This window comes from Gadus morhua, chromosome 5 (genome assembly GCF_902167405.1).
Source record: "Gadus morhua chromosome 5, gadMor3.0, whole genome shotgun sequence".
NCBI classification, from domain to species: Eukaryota; Metazoa; Chordata; class Actinopteri; order Gadiformes; family Gadidae; genus Gadus; species Gadus morhua.
The window spans coordinates 9,431,183-9,444,599 of NC_044052.1; the positions used below are offsets into that span (position 1 = coordinate 9,431,183).

The window sequence follows — 13,417 nt, forward strand, 5'->3', positions numbered from 1 at the left end:
TGCTGATGGTTCTGCATCCATTTCTGGGTCGATTGGTGGGTGTGTCATTTACCCATGTCGCCTCTCCAGTGAAAAAGCGCATATGCAACTTGATCTGTTCGGACCGACACAATCCGGATGTGATGCAGCGGAAGTATCCTCGAAAATGTAGTCAGATTGTAGTTTCGAAAATGCTTTACGGCACAGACACACACCCAAACATGGCACCGGCTAGATATAAACAGCCAGTTGCGAGGCAATTGTTGCATTCATCCAACACAGTCTCACTCCGAGAACGTCAAATACCGACTGTTGGCAAAGGCCCTTTAGCGTCGGTGACTGACGGGAAAGGTACCCTTTTTATTCGGTCGGTGACGGTAAAGGTACCCTTCGGCGTCTTCTGCATACGGAATGGGGGGTGCCTCACTACGTCTCTAATAGACGATGTGAGCATCTTTCCTATTGGATAGTTTTTTAGGATATTCTTCTGTGAAAATGGCGGACATACTTTTTATCCTGGGTGGAAAATATGATATTTTAGAATAGTTACACCATTAAAAGTGTTTATGTAAACATTTTTAGCGAGAAATGTGCATTTTACTTTCATAATCGTCGTTCGGCGAATGTGAAGGATGTTTGGTTTGATAGATATGACGAAGAATATTTCATCGGGCGATAATGGCCGGCGTACAGGCATCCCGGGCTCACGAAAATAGGTGACACTGTCACGTTATTTAATCTATTGAAACGTGATCAGGTACACGTATTTTCTAAATGTTCGTGTCAAAAAGCAAAATTTTCAAACTCATGCATATCAATTGGAAGTATTTGTCGTGGTTTGTCACTAAGCACGACTTCCATCTAAGGTTCTGTCCGGGAGCTTTCTCCCTATTGTCCCTTAAGGAGCTCCGTACAGAACATTTATTGTTAAAAATTGTCTGTGATAACTAAGAATATGACAGCTTTTCCAGTCTCACCAATATGCGCACAGATCGCACGGTTTGACACTTTCAAGATGCGTGCAGTAGCCTACATACGCCAAATGACCATTTCGTGTGCATACGATACGCAAAACCCAGCATTAACTACTGTGGAGGGCGGATACGTCCATTTCGCGTGCATATGATACGAAAAACCCAGCATTAACTGAATGGGAGATGCAATATTTTAGGACAGATTCACCATTTAACGTGTTTCTAATGACATTTCTAGCGAGAAATGTACTTTTCCCTTGAATAATCCTCAGTCAGTGAATGTGTATGATCTTTATTAATCTTTATTATCTGAATGGGAATTATCTGAAGCAGGAAACAGCTCACGTGTTTCCTGCTTTTGTGTTATTAAACCGTTACTTTATGTAACTTTTAATGATATCATCTTGTTAGAAACACGTACGTTTTCGTGAACACTGGATTACGTCGCATTTCAACATAAAATAGCGTGTTATACACACACACACACACGCACACACACACACACACACACACACACACACACACACACACACACACACACACACACACACACACACACACACACACACACACACACACACACACACACACTGCATTTCGCTGCCAAATATATAAATACTAAGGCAGAATAAAGAATAAATTAATTCATTATCATTCAACTTCAACATGCGTTATTACAGTATAGTGGTGGAGGGATGACGTGTGTTGGCCAACCCGGAAGTGAGCGTCGCCCTGTGTTCCCTTGACAAAAAGCCAACGGGTTTTTCCATTTGATTTTGGATTATTGCAGAAAAATTAGCATCTTTGAAGCACCTCCTCAAAAACTGAAAATAAATAAAAATAACTGTGCTCCAAAGAAAGAAATGTAAACCAATGCATTCCGAATGGGAGTGTTTCTCCGATTTTTCCATGCTACACAGAACGAAATGTAAACCCATGCAAATAAAGACTTCATGGTTATAATCATTTAAATATCATTAATCTCCTGAGGGTGGTATTCTATTTTTTTCAACGGGGCTGAATCCAGTCACTTGACCGTCATGGTTGCTATGGTGGTTGCTATCCACCAGCCCCTCTAATCCTTACATGGCTCTAAAAACCACGCGGCAAATGAGCTGCCGTGATTTGTGTTGTTTTTGTCGTAAACTAGTGTCCGATGGTTAAAAAATAGACGGATATTCCAAGGTATCCTTAAAAGGCAGCTTGGATGTTTTTATTTTCTGCAGTTTAGACTTCTTCTATAACCTATTTTTGAAAGCAAAACACCAAGCTCATTGATTTAACGAGGCAGGGTTATTTGTTTTATTTATTAAATAAATATTTATGAGAGGTCATTCCTTCTCCTGAGTTTTCTTCCTATTTATGTCTAGTGTACAACCCTACTGTCCACAAGCATCACCCCCCCCTCCCCATATGGATTTGGAGAATTGTTGCCACGTCCCAGTGGTGGAGGTATCATATATATGAAAGAGGGCATTCAATTATACTACAATGATCAATTAGGAGGCCGAAGCCCTAAAGGAAGTGATGCAATAGGTGACTGGGTCGACGACATTTAAGTAAGCTTTACTTTGAGGTCTCTTATATATCAAAGGGGGTCTCAAAGGACGCATACGCTTCAACCTGTGGCTCCGGTCCTACAGGAAATGACTCAGCAAGTGCTCCATCTCGTTGCACCTGCACCCAGCGGCTCGCTTGCAAGATTTTGGCCTGAAGTTATTCCCAGACCTACACCGTAGCCATCCAACCTGCATATCTGAGAATCAGGCCTCTCTTTAATAATGACAAAATGTATGAGAGAAATACACATTAACTTTTGACTCATAAGCGGCGTGGTGCCGGCTCCTTTTGACCTTTTGACCCCAGACTTCTGGGGGAATAGCTGAATCAATTCATTAGTCAATCAAAAGCATGTAAATATCTTCCCGGTGACGTAAGAGGGAGAACAAGGTGTCCTTCAACATCTACGCTTCCAGGCGATTGCAACGGTGCCACACATGAGCATATTCGAACATGTTTAATGGTAGTAATTAGCTGTCCAAATTGGAGGCCTTAATCAATAATGAGCAGCTATTGATTTGCTTCCCGATAGAAATTTGTGACAAATGACATGTTATTTAGCCTCTACACGTTGAGTTGAGTCCAATGACACCAAGCATGACACTCTAGAAAATGGTAACATGTATTTTACATGGTACACCTAGGTCTAGGACATGATCTCGGTGTAGCAAGAGGGCGAGCTTGATCTCATTGGACTCAGCTTAACGTGTAGATGCTAAATAACATGTAATTTGTCAAAAATCTCCATCGGGAAGCAAATCTATAGCTGGTCATTATTGATAAAGGCCTCCAAAATCGACAGCTAATTACTACCCCGAAACATATTCAAATATGATCATGTGTGGCACTGTTGCAATCGCCTCGAAACGTAGATGTCAAAGGACACCTTGTTTGCCCCGTTACGTAACCGGGAAGATATTTTCATACTTCTAATGAATTGATTCATATTTTAAGGTTCTCGGAGTGATACTTTAAGCGGCTGCAGCAGAAGTGTTGAGACGAAAGATGATATCAAGTAATTTATAGAATATTCACATTCACATTATGATTCTTCGTCATAACATCCGACCAAACATCCTTTACAGTCACCAAGCGAGGATTATGAAAGTCCAGGCCCCCCCTTCCGGCACTCAAGGTCCGACTGGGCCAAGTTTAGGGCAGGAAGGGCCCCCCATTCCGGCCCTCGGGGTCCGACCGGGCCAAGTTTCGGTGCGGGGGTCCCAGTTAGACCTTAGAATAAGGTATTCAAATTTCAGGGCGGTAGGACCTTCCTATCTCAAAAACTGTTTTTCCACCACATTCTGAACCATTAGGTCTTGCAGGTAACACTTCTGAGGGGCTTTGTCCAAATGACAGTCCATTTGGGAAAACTTTTTTTCTCTAAGGGCTAGAACTCCAAATCTCGGATATGTCGTTCTCGGGGCCCCGGGAAATGTGTGTAAACATTTTAGCATCCCTAGCTATCTCGAAAAGGCCGGAAAAGGGGCGTGACCTCCCACAGTACGGTAAATGTACATAAGACAGAGGTTAGTTTCTAGTCCCCATTTTTTGTGGGATGGAGGTGTACATTTGTGGCTTAAGGTGTGTAGTCACAGCTGGCCTGTGGCCACGTTTTTGAAGTCTGGGGTCAAAAGGTCAAAAGGAGCCGGCACCACGCCGCTTATGAGGTAACAAAAAGTGAATGTGTATTTCTCTAATAGCTTTTTGTCATTATTAAAGAGAAGCCTGATTCTAAGATATGCGTGTTGGATGGCTAGGGTGTAGGTCTGGGAAGAACTTCAGGCCAAAATCTTGCAAGTGAGCCGCTGGGTGCAGGTGCAACGAGATGGAGCACTTGCTGAGTCATTTCCTGTAGGGCTGGAGCCACAGGTTGAAGCGTATGCGTCCTTTGAGACCCCCTTTGATATATATGAGACCTCAAAGTAAAGCATACTTAAATGTTGTCGACCCAGTCACCTATTGCATCACTTCCTTTAGGGCTTCGGCCTAAAGGACAAAGCCCCTCAGATGTGTTACCTGCAAGACCTAATGGTTCAGAATGTGGTGGAAAAACAGTTTTTGAGATATGAAGGTCCTACCGCCCTGAAATTTGAATACCTTATTCTAAGGCCTAACTGGGACCCCCGCACCGAAACTTGGCCCGGTCGGACCCCGAGGGCCGGAATGGGGGGCCCTTCCTGCCCTAAACTTGGCCCAGTCGGACCTTGAGTGCCGGAAGGGGGGGCCTGGACTTTCATAATCCTCGCTTGGTGACTGTAAAGGATGTTTGGTCGGATGTTATGACGAAGAATCATAATGTGAATGTGAATATTCTATAAATGTCTTGATATCATCTTTCGTCTCAACACTTCTGCTGCAGCCGCTTAAAGTCTCACTCCGAGAACCTTAAAATATGAATCAATTCATTAGAAGTATGAAAATATCTTCCCGGTTACGTAACGGAGCAAACAAGGTGTCCTTTGACATCTACGTTTCGAGGCGATTGCAACAGTGCCACACATGATCATATTTGAATATGTTTCGGGGTAGTAATTAGCTGTCGATTTTGGAGGCCTTTATCAATAATGACCAGCTATAGATTTGCTTCCCGATGGAGATTTTTGACAAATTACATGTTATTTAGCATCTACACGTTAAGCTGAGTCCAATGAGATCAAGCTCGCCCTCTTTCTACACCGAGATCATGTCCTAGACCTAGGTGTACCATGTAAAATACATGTTACCATTTTCTAGAGTGTCATGCTTGGTGTCATTGGACTCAACTCAACGTGTAGAGGCTAAATAACATGTCATTTGTCACAAATTTCTATCGGGAAGCAAATCAATAGCTGCTCATTATTGATTAAGGCCTCCAATTTGGACAGCTAATTACTACCATTAAACATGTTCGAATATGCTCATGTGTGGCACCGTTGCAATCGCCTGGAAGCGTAGATGTTGAAGGACACCTTGTTCTCCCTCTTACGTCACCGGGAAGATATTTACATGCTTTTGATTGACTAATGAATTGATTCAGCTATTCCCCCAGAAGTCTGGGGTCAAAAGGTCAAAAGGAGCCGGCACCACGCCGCTTATGAGTCAAAAGTTAATGTGTATTTCTCTCATACATTTTGTCATTATTAAAGAGAGGCCTGATTCTCAGATATGCAGGTTGGATGGCTACGGTGTAGGTCTGGGAATAACTTCAGGCCAAAATCTTGCAAGCGAGCCGCTGGGTGCAGGTGCAACGAGATGGAGCACTTGCTGAGTCATTTCCTGTAGGACCGGAGCCACAGGTTGAAGCGTATGCGTCCTTTGAGACCCCCTTTGATATATAAGAGACCTCAAAGTAAAGCTTACTTAAATGTCGTCGACCCAGTCACCTATTGCATCACTTCCTTTAGGGCTTCGGCCTCCTAATTGATCATTGTAGTATAATTGAATGCCCTCTTTCATATATATGATACCTCCACCACTGGGACGTGGCAACAATTCTCCAAATCCATATGGGGAGGGGGGGGTGATGCTTGTGGACAGTAGGGTTGTACACTAGACATAAATAGGAAGAAAACTCAGGAGAAGGAATGACCTCTCATAAATATTTATTTAATAAATAAAACAAATAACCCTGCCTCGTTAAATCAATGAGCTTGGTGTTTTGCTTTCAAAAATAGGTTATAGAAGAAGTCTAAACTGCAGAAAATAAAAACATCCAAGCTGCCTTTTAAGGATACCTTGGAATATCCGTCTATTTTTTAACCATCGGACACTAGTTTACGACAAAAACAACACAAATCACGGCAGCTCATTTGCCGCGTGGTTTTTAGAGCCATGTAAGGATTAGAGGGGCTGGTGGATAGCAACCACCATAGCAACCATGACGGTCAAGTGACTGGATTCAGCCCCGTTGAAAAAAATAGAATACCACCCTCAGGAGATTAATGATATTTAAATGATTATGACCATGAAGTCTTTATTTGCATGGGTTTACATTTCGTTCTGTGTAGCATGGAAAAATCGGAGAAACACTCCCATTCGGAATGCATTGGTTTACATTTCTTTCTTTGGAGCACAGTTATTTTTATTTATTTTCAGTTTTTGAGGAGGTGCTTCAAAGATGCTAATTTTTCTGCAATAATCCAAAATCAAATGGAAAAACCCGTTGGCTTTTTGTCAAGGGAACCCAGGGCGACGCTCACTTCCGGGTTGGCCAACACACGTCATCCCTCCACCACTATACTGTAATAACGCATGTTGAAGTTGAATGATAATGAATTAATTTATTCTTTATTCTGCCTTAGTATTTATTTATTTGGCAGCGAAATGCAGTGTGTGTGTGTGTGTGTGTGTGTGTGTGTGTGTGTGTGTGTGTGTGTGTGTGTGTGTGTGTGTGTGTGTGTGTGTATAACACGCTATTTTATGTTGAAATGCGACGTAATCCAGTGTTCACGAAAACGTACGTGTTTCTAACAAGATGATATCATTACAAGTTACATAAAGTAACGGTTTAATAACACAAAAGCAGGAAACACGTGAGCTGCATTTCCCATTCAGATAATAAAGATTAATAAAGATCATACACATTCACTGACTGAGGATTATTCAAGGGAAAAGTACATTTCTCGCTAGAAATGTCATTAGAAACACGTTAAATGGTGAATCTGTCCTAAAATATTGCATCTCCCATTCAGTTAATGCTGGGTTTTTCGTATCATATGCACGCGAAATGGACGTATCCGCCCTCCGCAGTAGTTAATGCTGGGTTTTGCGTATCGTATGCACACGAAATGGTCATTTGGCGTATGTAGGCTACTGCACGCATCTTGAAAGTGTCAAACCGTGCGATCTGTGCGCATATTGGTGAGACTGGAAAAGCTGTCATATTCTTAGTTATCACAGACAATTTTTAACAATAAATGTTCTGTACGGAGCTCCTTAAGGGACAATAGGGAGAAAGCTCCCGGACAGAACCTTAGATGGAAGTCGTGCTTAGTGACAAATCACGACAAATACTTCCAATTGATATGCATGAGTTTGAAAATTTTGCTTTTTGACACGAACATTTAGAAAATACGTGTACCTGATCACGTTTCAATAGATTAAATAACGTGACAGTGTCACCTATTTTCGTGAGCCCGGGATGCCTGTACGCCGGCCATTATCGCCCGATGAAATATTCTTCGTCATATCTATCAAACCAAACATCCTTCACATTCGCCGAACGACGATTATGAAAGTAAAATGCACATTTCTCGCTAAAAATGTTTACATAAACACTTTTAATGGTGTAACTATTCTAAAATATCATATTTTCCACCCAGGATAAAAAGTATGTCCGCCATTTTCACAGAAGAATATCCTAAAAAACTATCCAATAGGAAAGATGCTCACATCGTCTATTAGAGACGTAGTGAGGCACCCCCCATTCCGTATGCAGAAGACGCCGAAGGGTACCTTTACCGTCACCGACCGAATAAAAAGGGTACCTTTCCCGTCAGTCACCGACGCTAAAGGGCCTTTGCCAACAGTCGGTATTTGACGTTCTCGGAGTGAGACTGTGTTGATTCATCATGATGGTACGGCCACACCAACCGCGTTACTCGCGTTGGATAACGCGAGTAACGCGCCTAACCTGACGCTTGATCATTGTGTGTCACAAAAATGGTTCAACGCGCCTGCGGCTGCGCTAGAGTCCGAGGTAGGAAACCCAAACCCCGCCGTGTTTGGGTGCATGATAGAGTTTAGATCGGGTTAGATTAAATAATCTCGGATATAAATAACGATCTCATCTCATCGTCATCCGTTTATCCGGGGTCGGGTCGCGGGGGGAGCAGCTCAAGCAGGGGGCTCCAGACTTCCCTTTCCCGGGCCACATTGACCAGCTCTGACGGGGGGATCCCGGGGCGTTCCCAGGCCAGTGTTGAGATATAATCTCTCCACCTAGTCCTGGGTCTTCCCCGAGGTCTCCTCCCCAATGGACTTGCCTGAAACACCTCCAAAGGGAGGCGCCCAGTGGGCATCCTTGCCAGATGCCCGAACCACCTCAGCTGACTCCTTTCTAGGTAAAGGAGCAGCGGCTCTAATCCGAGTTCCTCGCGGATGACTGAGCTTCTCACCCTATCCCGCGACGCCAGCCACCCTTCTGAGAAAACTCATCTCGGCCGCTTTTACCCGCGATCTCGTCCTTTCGGTCATCACCCAACCCTCATGACCATAGGTGAGGATAGGAACGAAGATCGACCGGTAGATCGAGAGCTTTGCCTTGCGGCTCAGCTCTCTTTTCGTAACAACGGTGCGGTAAAGCGAACGCAATACTGCCCCGCTGCTCTGATTCTCCGGCCAATCTCACGCTCCATAGTACCCTCACTCGCGAACAAGACCCCGAGGTACTTGAACTCCTTCACTTGGGCTAAGGACTCATAAATAACGATAATCGGGTTAAATAACTTCACATGGTGTGTCTGGTGTGTTTCCAGCATTCGTAGTGTTGATCAGGAGAGAAATAGTCCGCCAAGACGTTGAGGTTGCTTAGCAACCAGAGACTCTGTCCATGCAAGTGAACGGAGCGTTCACTCTTCGTCATAACTATCAAACCGAACATCCTTCACATTCACCGAGCGAACATTATGAAAGTAAAATGCACATTTCTCGCTAAAAATGTTTCCATAAACGCATTTAATGGCGTAACTATGTTACTATTTCCACCCAGAATAAAGAAAGATGTCGGCCGTATGCTTCTGTGCAAGGGTCACTACAGTAACGAATTGCTTTACGGCACAGACCCCCAAACACGGAGCCGGCTCGATATAAAAACAAGTAACTAAGGGATTGTTATATTCATCATAGATCAGCCGACTAAAAAGAGACAGAGAAACCCAATGTCGGAGGAACAGAAGAAGAGAAAAGGGAGACTGACCGACAGAGAGGCCAGACACGAGTAAACGTTGGGCAAGCTTTTCAGGAATAGCGTGAACTGAAAGAAAAAGAAGACTGCAAATCAGACGCCGACTCGGCCGTGTTGCTTTTGAAATTGAAAGTACCCTTGGGTGAACTTTGTCTTCGTGGTATTCTTGATTCTGATAGTCTCTGTACAAATGTGTTTGCTCAACCATTTAGTTGTGAGCCCTGTAAAAATTGTTTTCTCGACCGTTTTGTTGTGAGCCCTGTATGTTTCTAGCTTGCTTGCAACCATATAAACACCTTTGTTTCCATGGGTGTTTTGCTGTTTGTCTGTCCCCCAGATACAGACTGAATCCCCGAATCCAGGTTCTTGTTTATTTCGATTATTATGTTGGCCAAACCTCTTACACTGATTGTTCTGTTCAACCTAAGATAAAACAATTATAACCTAGGGTATAAATTCTCCCGGTGAACTATAAAAAAGGATGGATTTATGTTTATTGCAATGCAAATACACCCTTTTAAAAATGTATAACCTTGCCTACACTTTATGAACATCTACTTCGGACATGGCTCCACGCATTCGCCGGCTTCTTTGAAAACAAATGCACATGGCTCGCGTAGAAGTGCATGGGGAAGGGACGTCAACGAGTTGTTACGACAGTGTTGTGAAATATCTACTACGAAGCTGTAGGGGGCGCTGTGTAGAGTAAAGTGCGTGCCAAAACCAAGAAAACAGCGAAGATATTCCCGAAGTTGCATAGTGGGCCTTTAAGGAAAATTCCGCGCAGCATCATGGACTCAGACGGAAATACGTTCTCACGCTTTCTGCAGAAAGCGGGAGAACGTATTTCCGTCTGAGTCCATGATACTGCGCGCTTTTCTGCCTAGAGGTAAGTTGCCGCTCTCTGTTCGTGTAAATTTGCTTGCTATGGGCCAGAAAAATACCTTGATACTTGCCTTTGTCAAACATTTATGGAAGCTTTTTCTTTTTCTTCTTTACAGATCAAAATTTCTTGCCTGGGGTGAAAATAAAAATCAATGATGCAAAGTCTTCTGTCTTTGGTTTATTTGACTTAGCTAATATAATTGAGTGTACGAAATAATATGTGTCTATACTAAAAAAGACATTTGAAATGACAAGTTAAAAGTAGGAATGTCTAAGTCTATCAAATGCATGAACCTTTTTCCATATTACCGGTAAGTCATTGTGCTGTGCTGTGCTGTGCTGTGCTGTGCTGTATTGATGTTTGAGAATGTGCTGCCGGATCTCCGCCACCAGATGGCGCCCGAGAGGGTAAAACGGTAACCTACCTCTAGGCAGAAAAGCGCGCAATATCATGGACTCAGACGGAAATACGTTCTCCCGCTTTCTGCAGAAAGCGGGAGAACGTATTTCCGTCTGAGTCCATGATGCTGCGCGGAATTTTCCTTAAATGTGGGCTGGCTTAAACGTTTAAGCCCGCCCACATTTAGCTCCTCCTCGATCTGCGAGCTGCAGTCAGGGGTTGCTCTCTCGTTCTGGGTGCCGCTGGATTCACCGCGGCAGGAATCACCGCTGGGTCAATGGCTGCAGGCATGAAGTCAGCAGCTGCCGTAGCGAACGGAGGGGCGGTGGCAGCGGGCACTACAGTGGCCGTGTTGCAGTCAGTAGGTAAGCCTATAATATGCAGCGGCTCAAAACAAACCCACCTACACAGATGTTCATTTGCCTATGGGGTCTATAAAAGGGAATTCACACTAACAACTTTACATTGGATATTTATTTCCTTCTTAAGTTACCGAAAAACAATAAGTAACATTAAAGAATGAACGTGGGTCATCAGAAGTGCAGCAGTGTGGGTGTGTGGAGTATATGGTGCATGCATGTTGAGGTGAGGTCTAACCAGCAGCTCTGACTCAAGATAACCTGGCACAAAGAGTAGCACAAACCAACAGAGTGGAGAGAGAATGACAAAGCAGCAGACTTTAAATTCTTTAGCACGGGTGCCCCATAGCACCAGGCTATCCCGGCTCTTTCTGCCCATTGGGCATACCATAAGGTCATTAGGTCAGACCACAGGCAGAGAGGTACTGCTACAGATCATCACAACCTCAAACCATTCAACACAATGCAGGATCTTTTTGGTAATACCTCCGATTTTGTTGTTTATTTTTTGGGCGGGGACTATAGAATACAATAATAAGCAAAGCAAACAAGTCGTTTTTTGGTGTCCCTTCATAATTATGTCTCTCTTGGTTGTAGGTGCGGCTGGTCTGGGGGCAGTGGCTACTGCTGCAACTGCTAGTGGAGGAGCAGCAGCTGCACTGGCTCTAAAAGAGGCTCTAGAATCAGCTGCAACTTAATCGATATGCTCCCCTCTTGTCAAGCAGATTTCTTAATTAGGTTTTAGTTATTTGCAATGGGCTTCACAACATAATTTTTGGCTGCATTGTGTAGCCAGTAATTCTTCAAGTTTCCCCATTTGCCTTAAAAATCCTTGATAACAGACGATTGACAACCATCTTAAGAATTTTACCTTGTTAAACATAATTCTGATTTCTTTATGCTAACAAAATGTAGCCATCTGAACTAAATCCCATTAGAAAAGGAATGTGCATGTACATCATGGCTCATTTGTTCAGTATTTAAGAAGAGCAACAATGCTTTAAAAAGTTCAACACCAGGCCCGAAGGAAGTAAAGCATATAGTGGCTTACTTTGCAAGTAAAAAAACAACTCGGAAAATAAAAATGTTCCCCTTAGTAGGTAACGGTAAGATAGTTAGGAAACGACTCACTGATTTATATAAAATGGACAAGTACAGTTTATGGCTATGCCTGTTCAAATTGAAAATGCAGAAGAGATAGGCCTACTGTGTGTAACTATATTAGCGCAATAAGCATTGTTCAAATAAAAGACATCAACATATTAAGTCGATTATTTTCTGTGTTCCAGTGCAACAAAGTCCAAAAAAAGAAAACGTTACAATAAAACGACTTGTTACCTCTTAATTTCCCAAAGCTACTGAGATCCCACACTTAATGGCTGCCATTGCGTCTCTGGGTCCTTAACCTGCTTTTTGGGCCCACTCTCTGTGCCCCATAGGGCATGTGGCATGCAACTGTCCCCAGCTCAAACTTTCTCCAGTATCGTCCCTTTTGGGGCCCCAGCCAGGAAAAGAGCCTCGTCATCTCAAGGCCCCACGATCGAAGAGTGCTAGAGCCCGGGTCCCTGAACTGGCTGCACTGCGAGCAGTTATCAAGTGCAAATAGGACAGTACATCCGCTGGCCTTTGGCAGTGAAGCAAAATAAACATGTAAAAAGCAGAGTGTACATTTACTGGCACACGCGGTAAAAAATAAACAAAGTTAACACTTTACTCACCTCCCATCAGAGGCAAAAACATTATTGATAATAACATGACAAGTGAATGACATCCATGCAGTGTCTTGTACAGAAATAGAGAATGATGTGACAATGACCTTGATAAGTTACATAAGGCTACATCCCAACAGAACCTATCATCCGCCTTATATTTACAATATACCAATTAGTGGTGGGATAAAATCGATAGAGTGATTTATCGTTGCCCTTCTTCGTGCGATACGAGAATCGATACTTACTTACCCGCTAAATATCGATGTACATATTTTCTTCATTTTAGTGTTTTACGATTACTTTTATGCTTTAAACATGAATAGTTAGACAGGAATTATCCCCCCAAATCTCGATATTTAAAATAATAAAATGGGAGGTCTAAACTGAATTCCCTGAACCTAGCGTCGCTGCTTCATTGCTCCTCGAGGTGGCGCTCATCACCCACCACGAGGGAAACTTGAACAGAAATTGACCATGAATAAAGACAAATCTTTTTTTCACGGTTTTAAGGCATTTTCCCAGACAAGTTATTTGCTTATCATAACACAGAAATTCTCAGAAACCTGTATGCATTCTTTATCTTTCCGTCTTTTTCCTCGTTTATGTTGTTTTAAGCTTAAACAGGATTCAAGGGAAAACGGACACACAAGTGGCTCTGCTCTATT

General features: G+C 43.1%; 1 protein-coding gene across 1 annotated transcript; it reads left to right on the forward strand.

Annotated features, from left to right (window-relative positions):
* Window positions 1–10,883: 10,883 nt before the first annotated feature.
* Window positions 10,884–12,302, forward strand: LOC115544257 (interferon alpha-inducible protein 27-like protein 2B; the record flags this gene model as incomplete). Its single annotated transcript, XM_030357120.1, has 2 exons — window positions 10,884–11,046; window positions 11,638–12,302. Coding segments are annotated over 2 exons (264 nt in total), but the record flags the coding sequence as incomplete, so codon positions are not given.
* Between the last annotated feature and the right edge of the window lie 1,115 nt (window positions 12,303–13,417).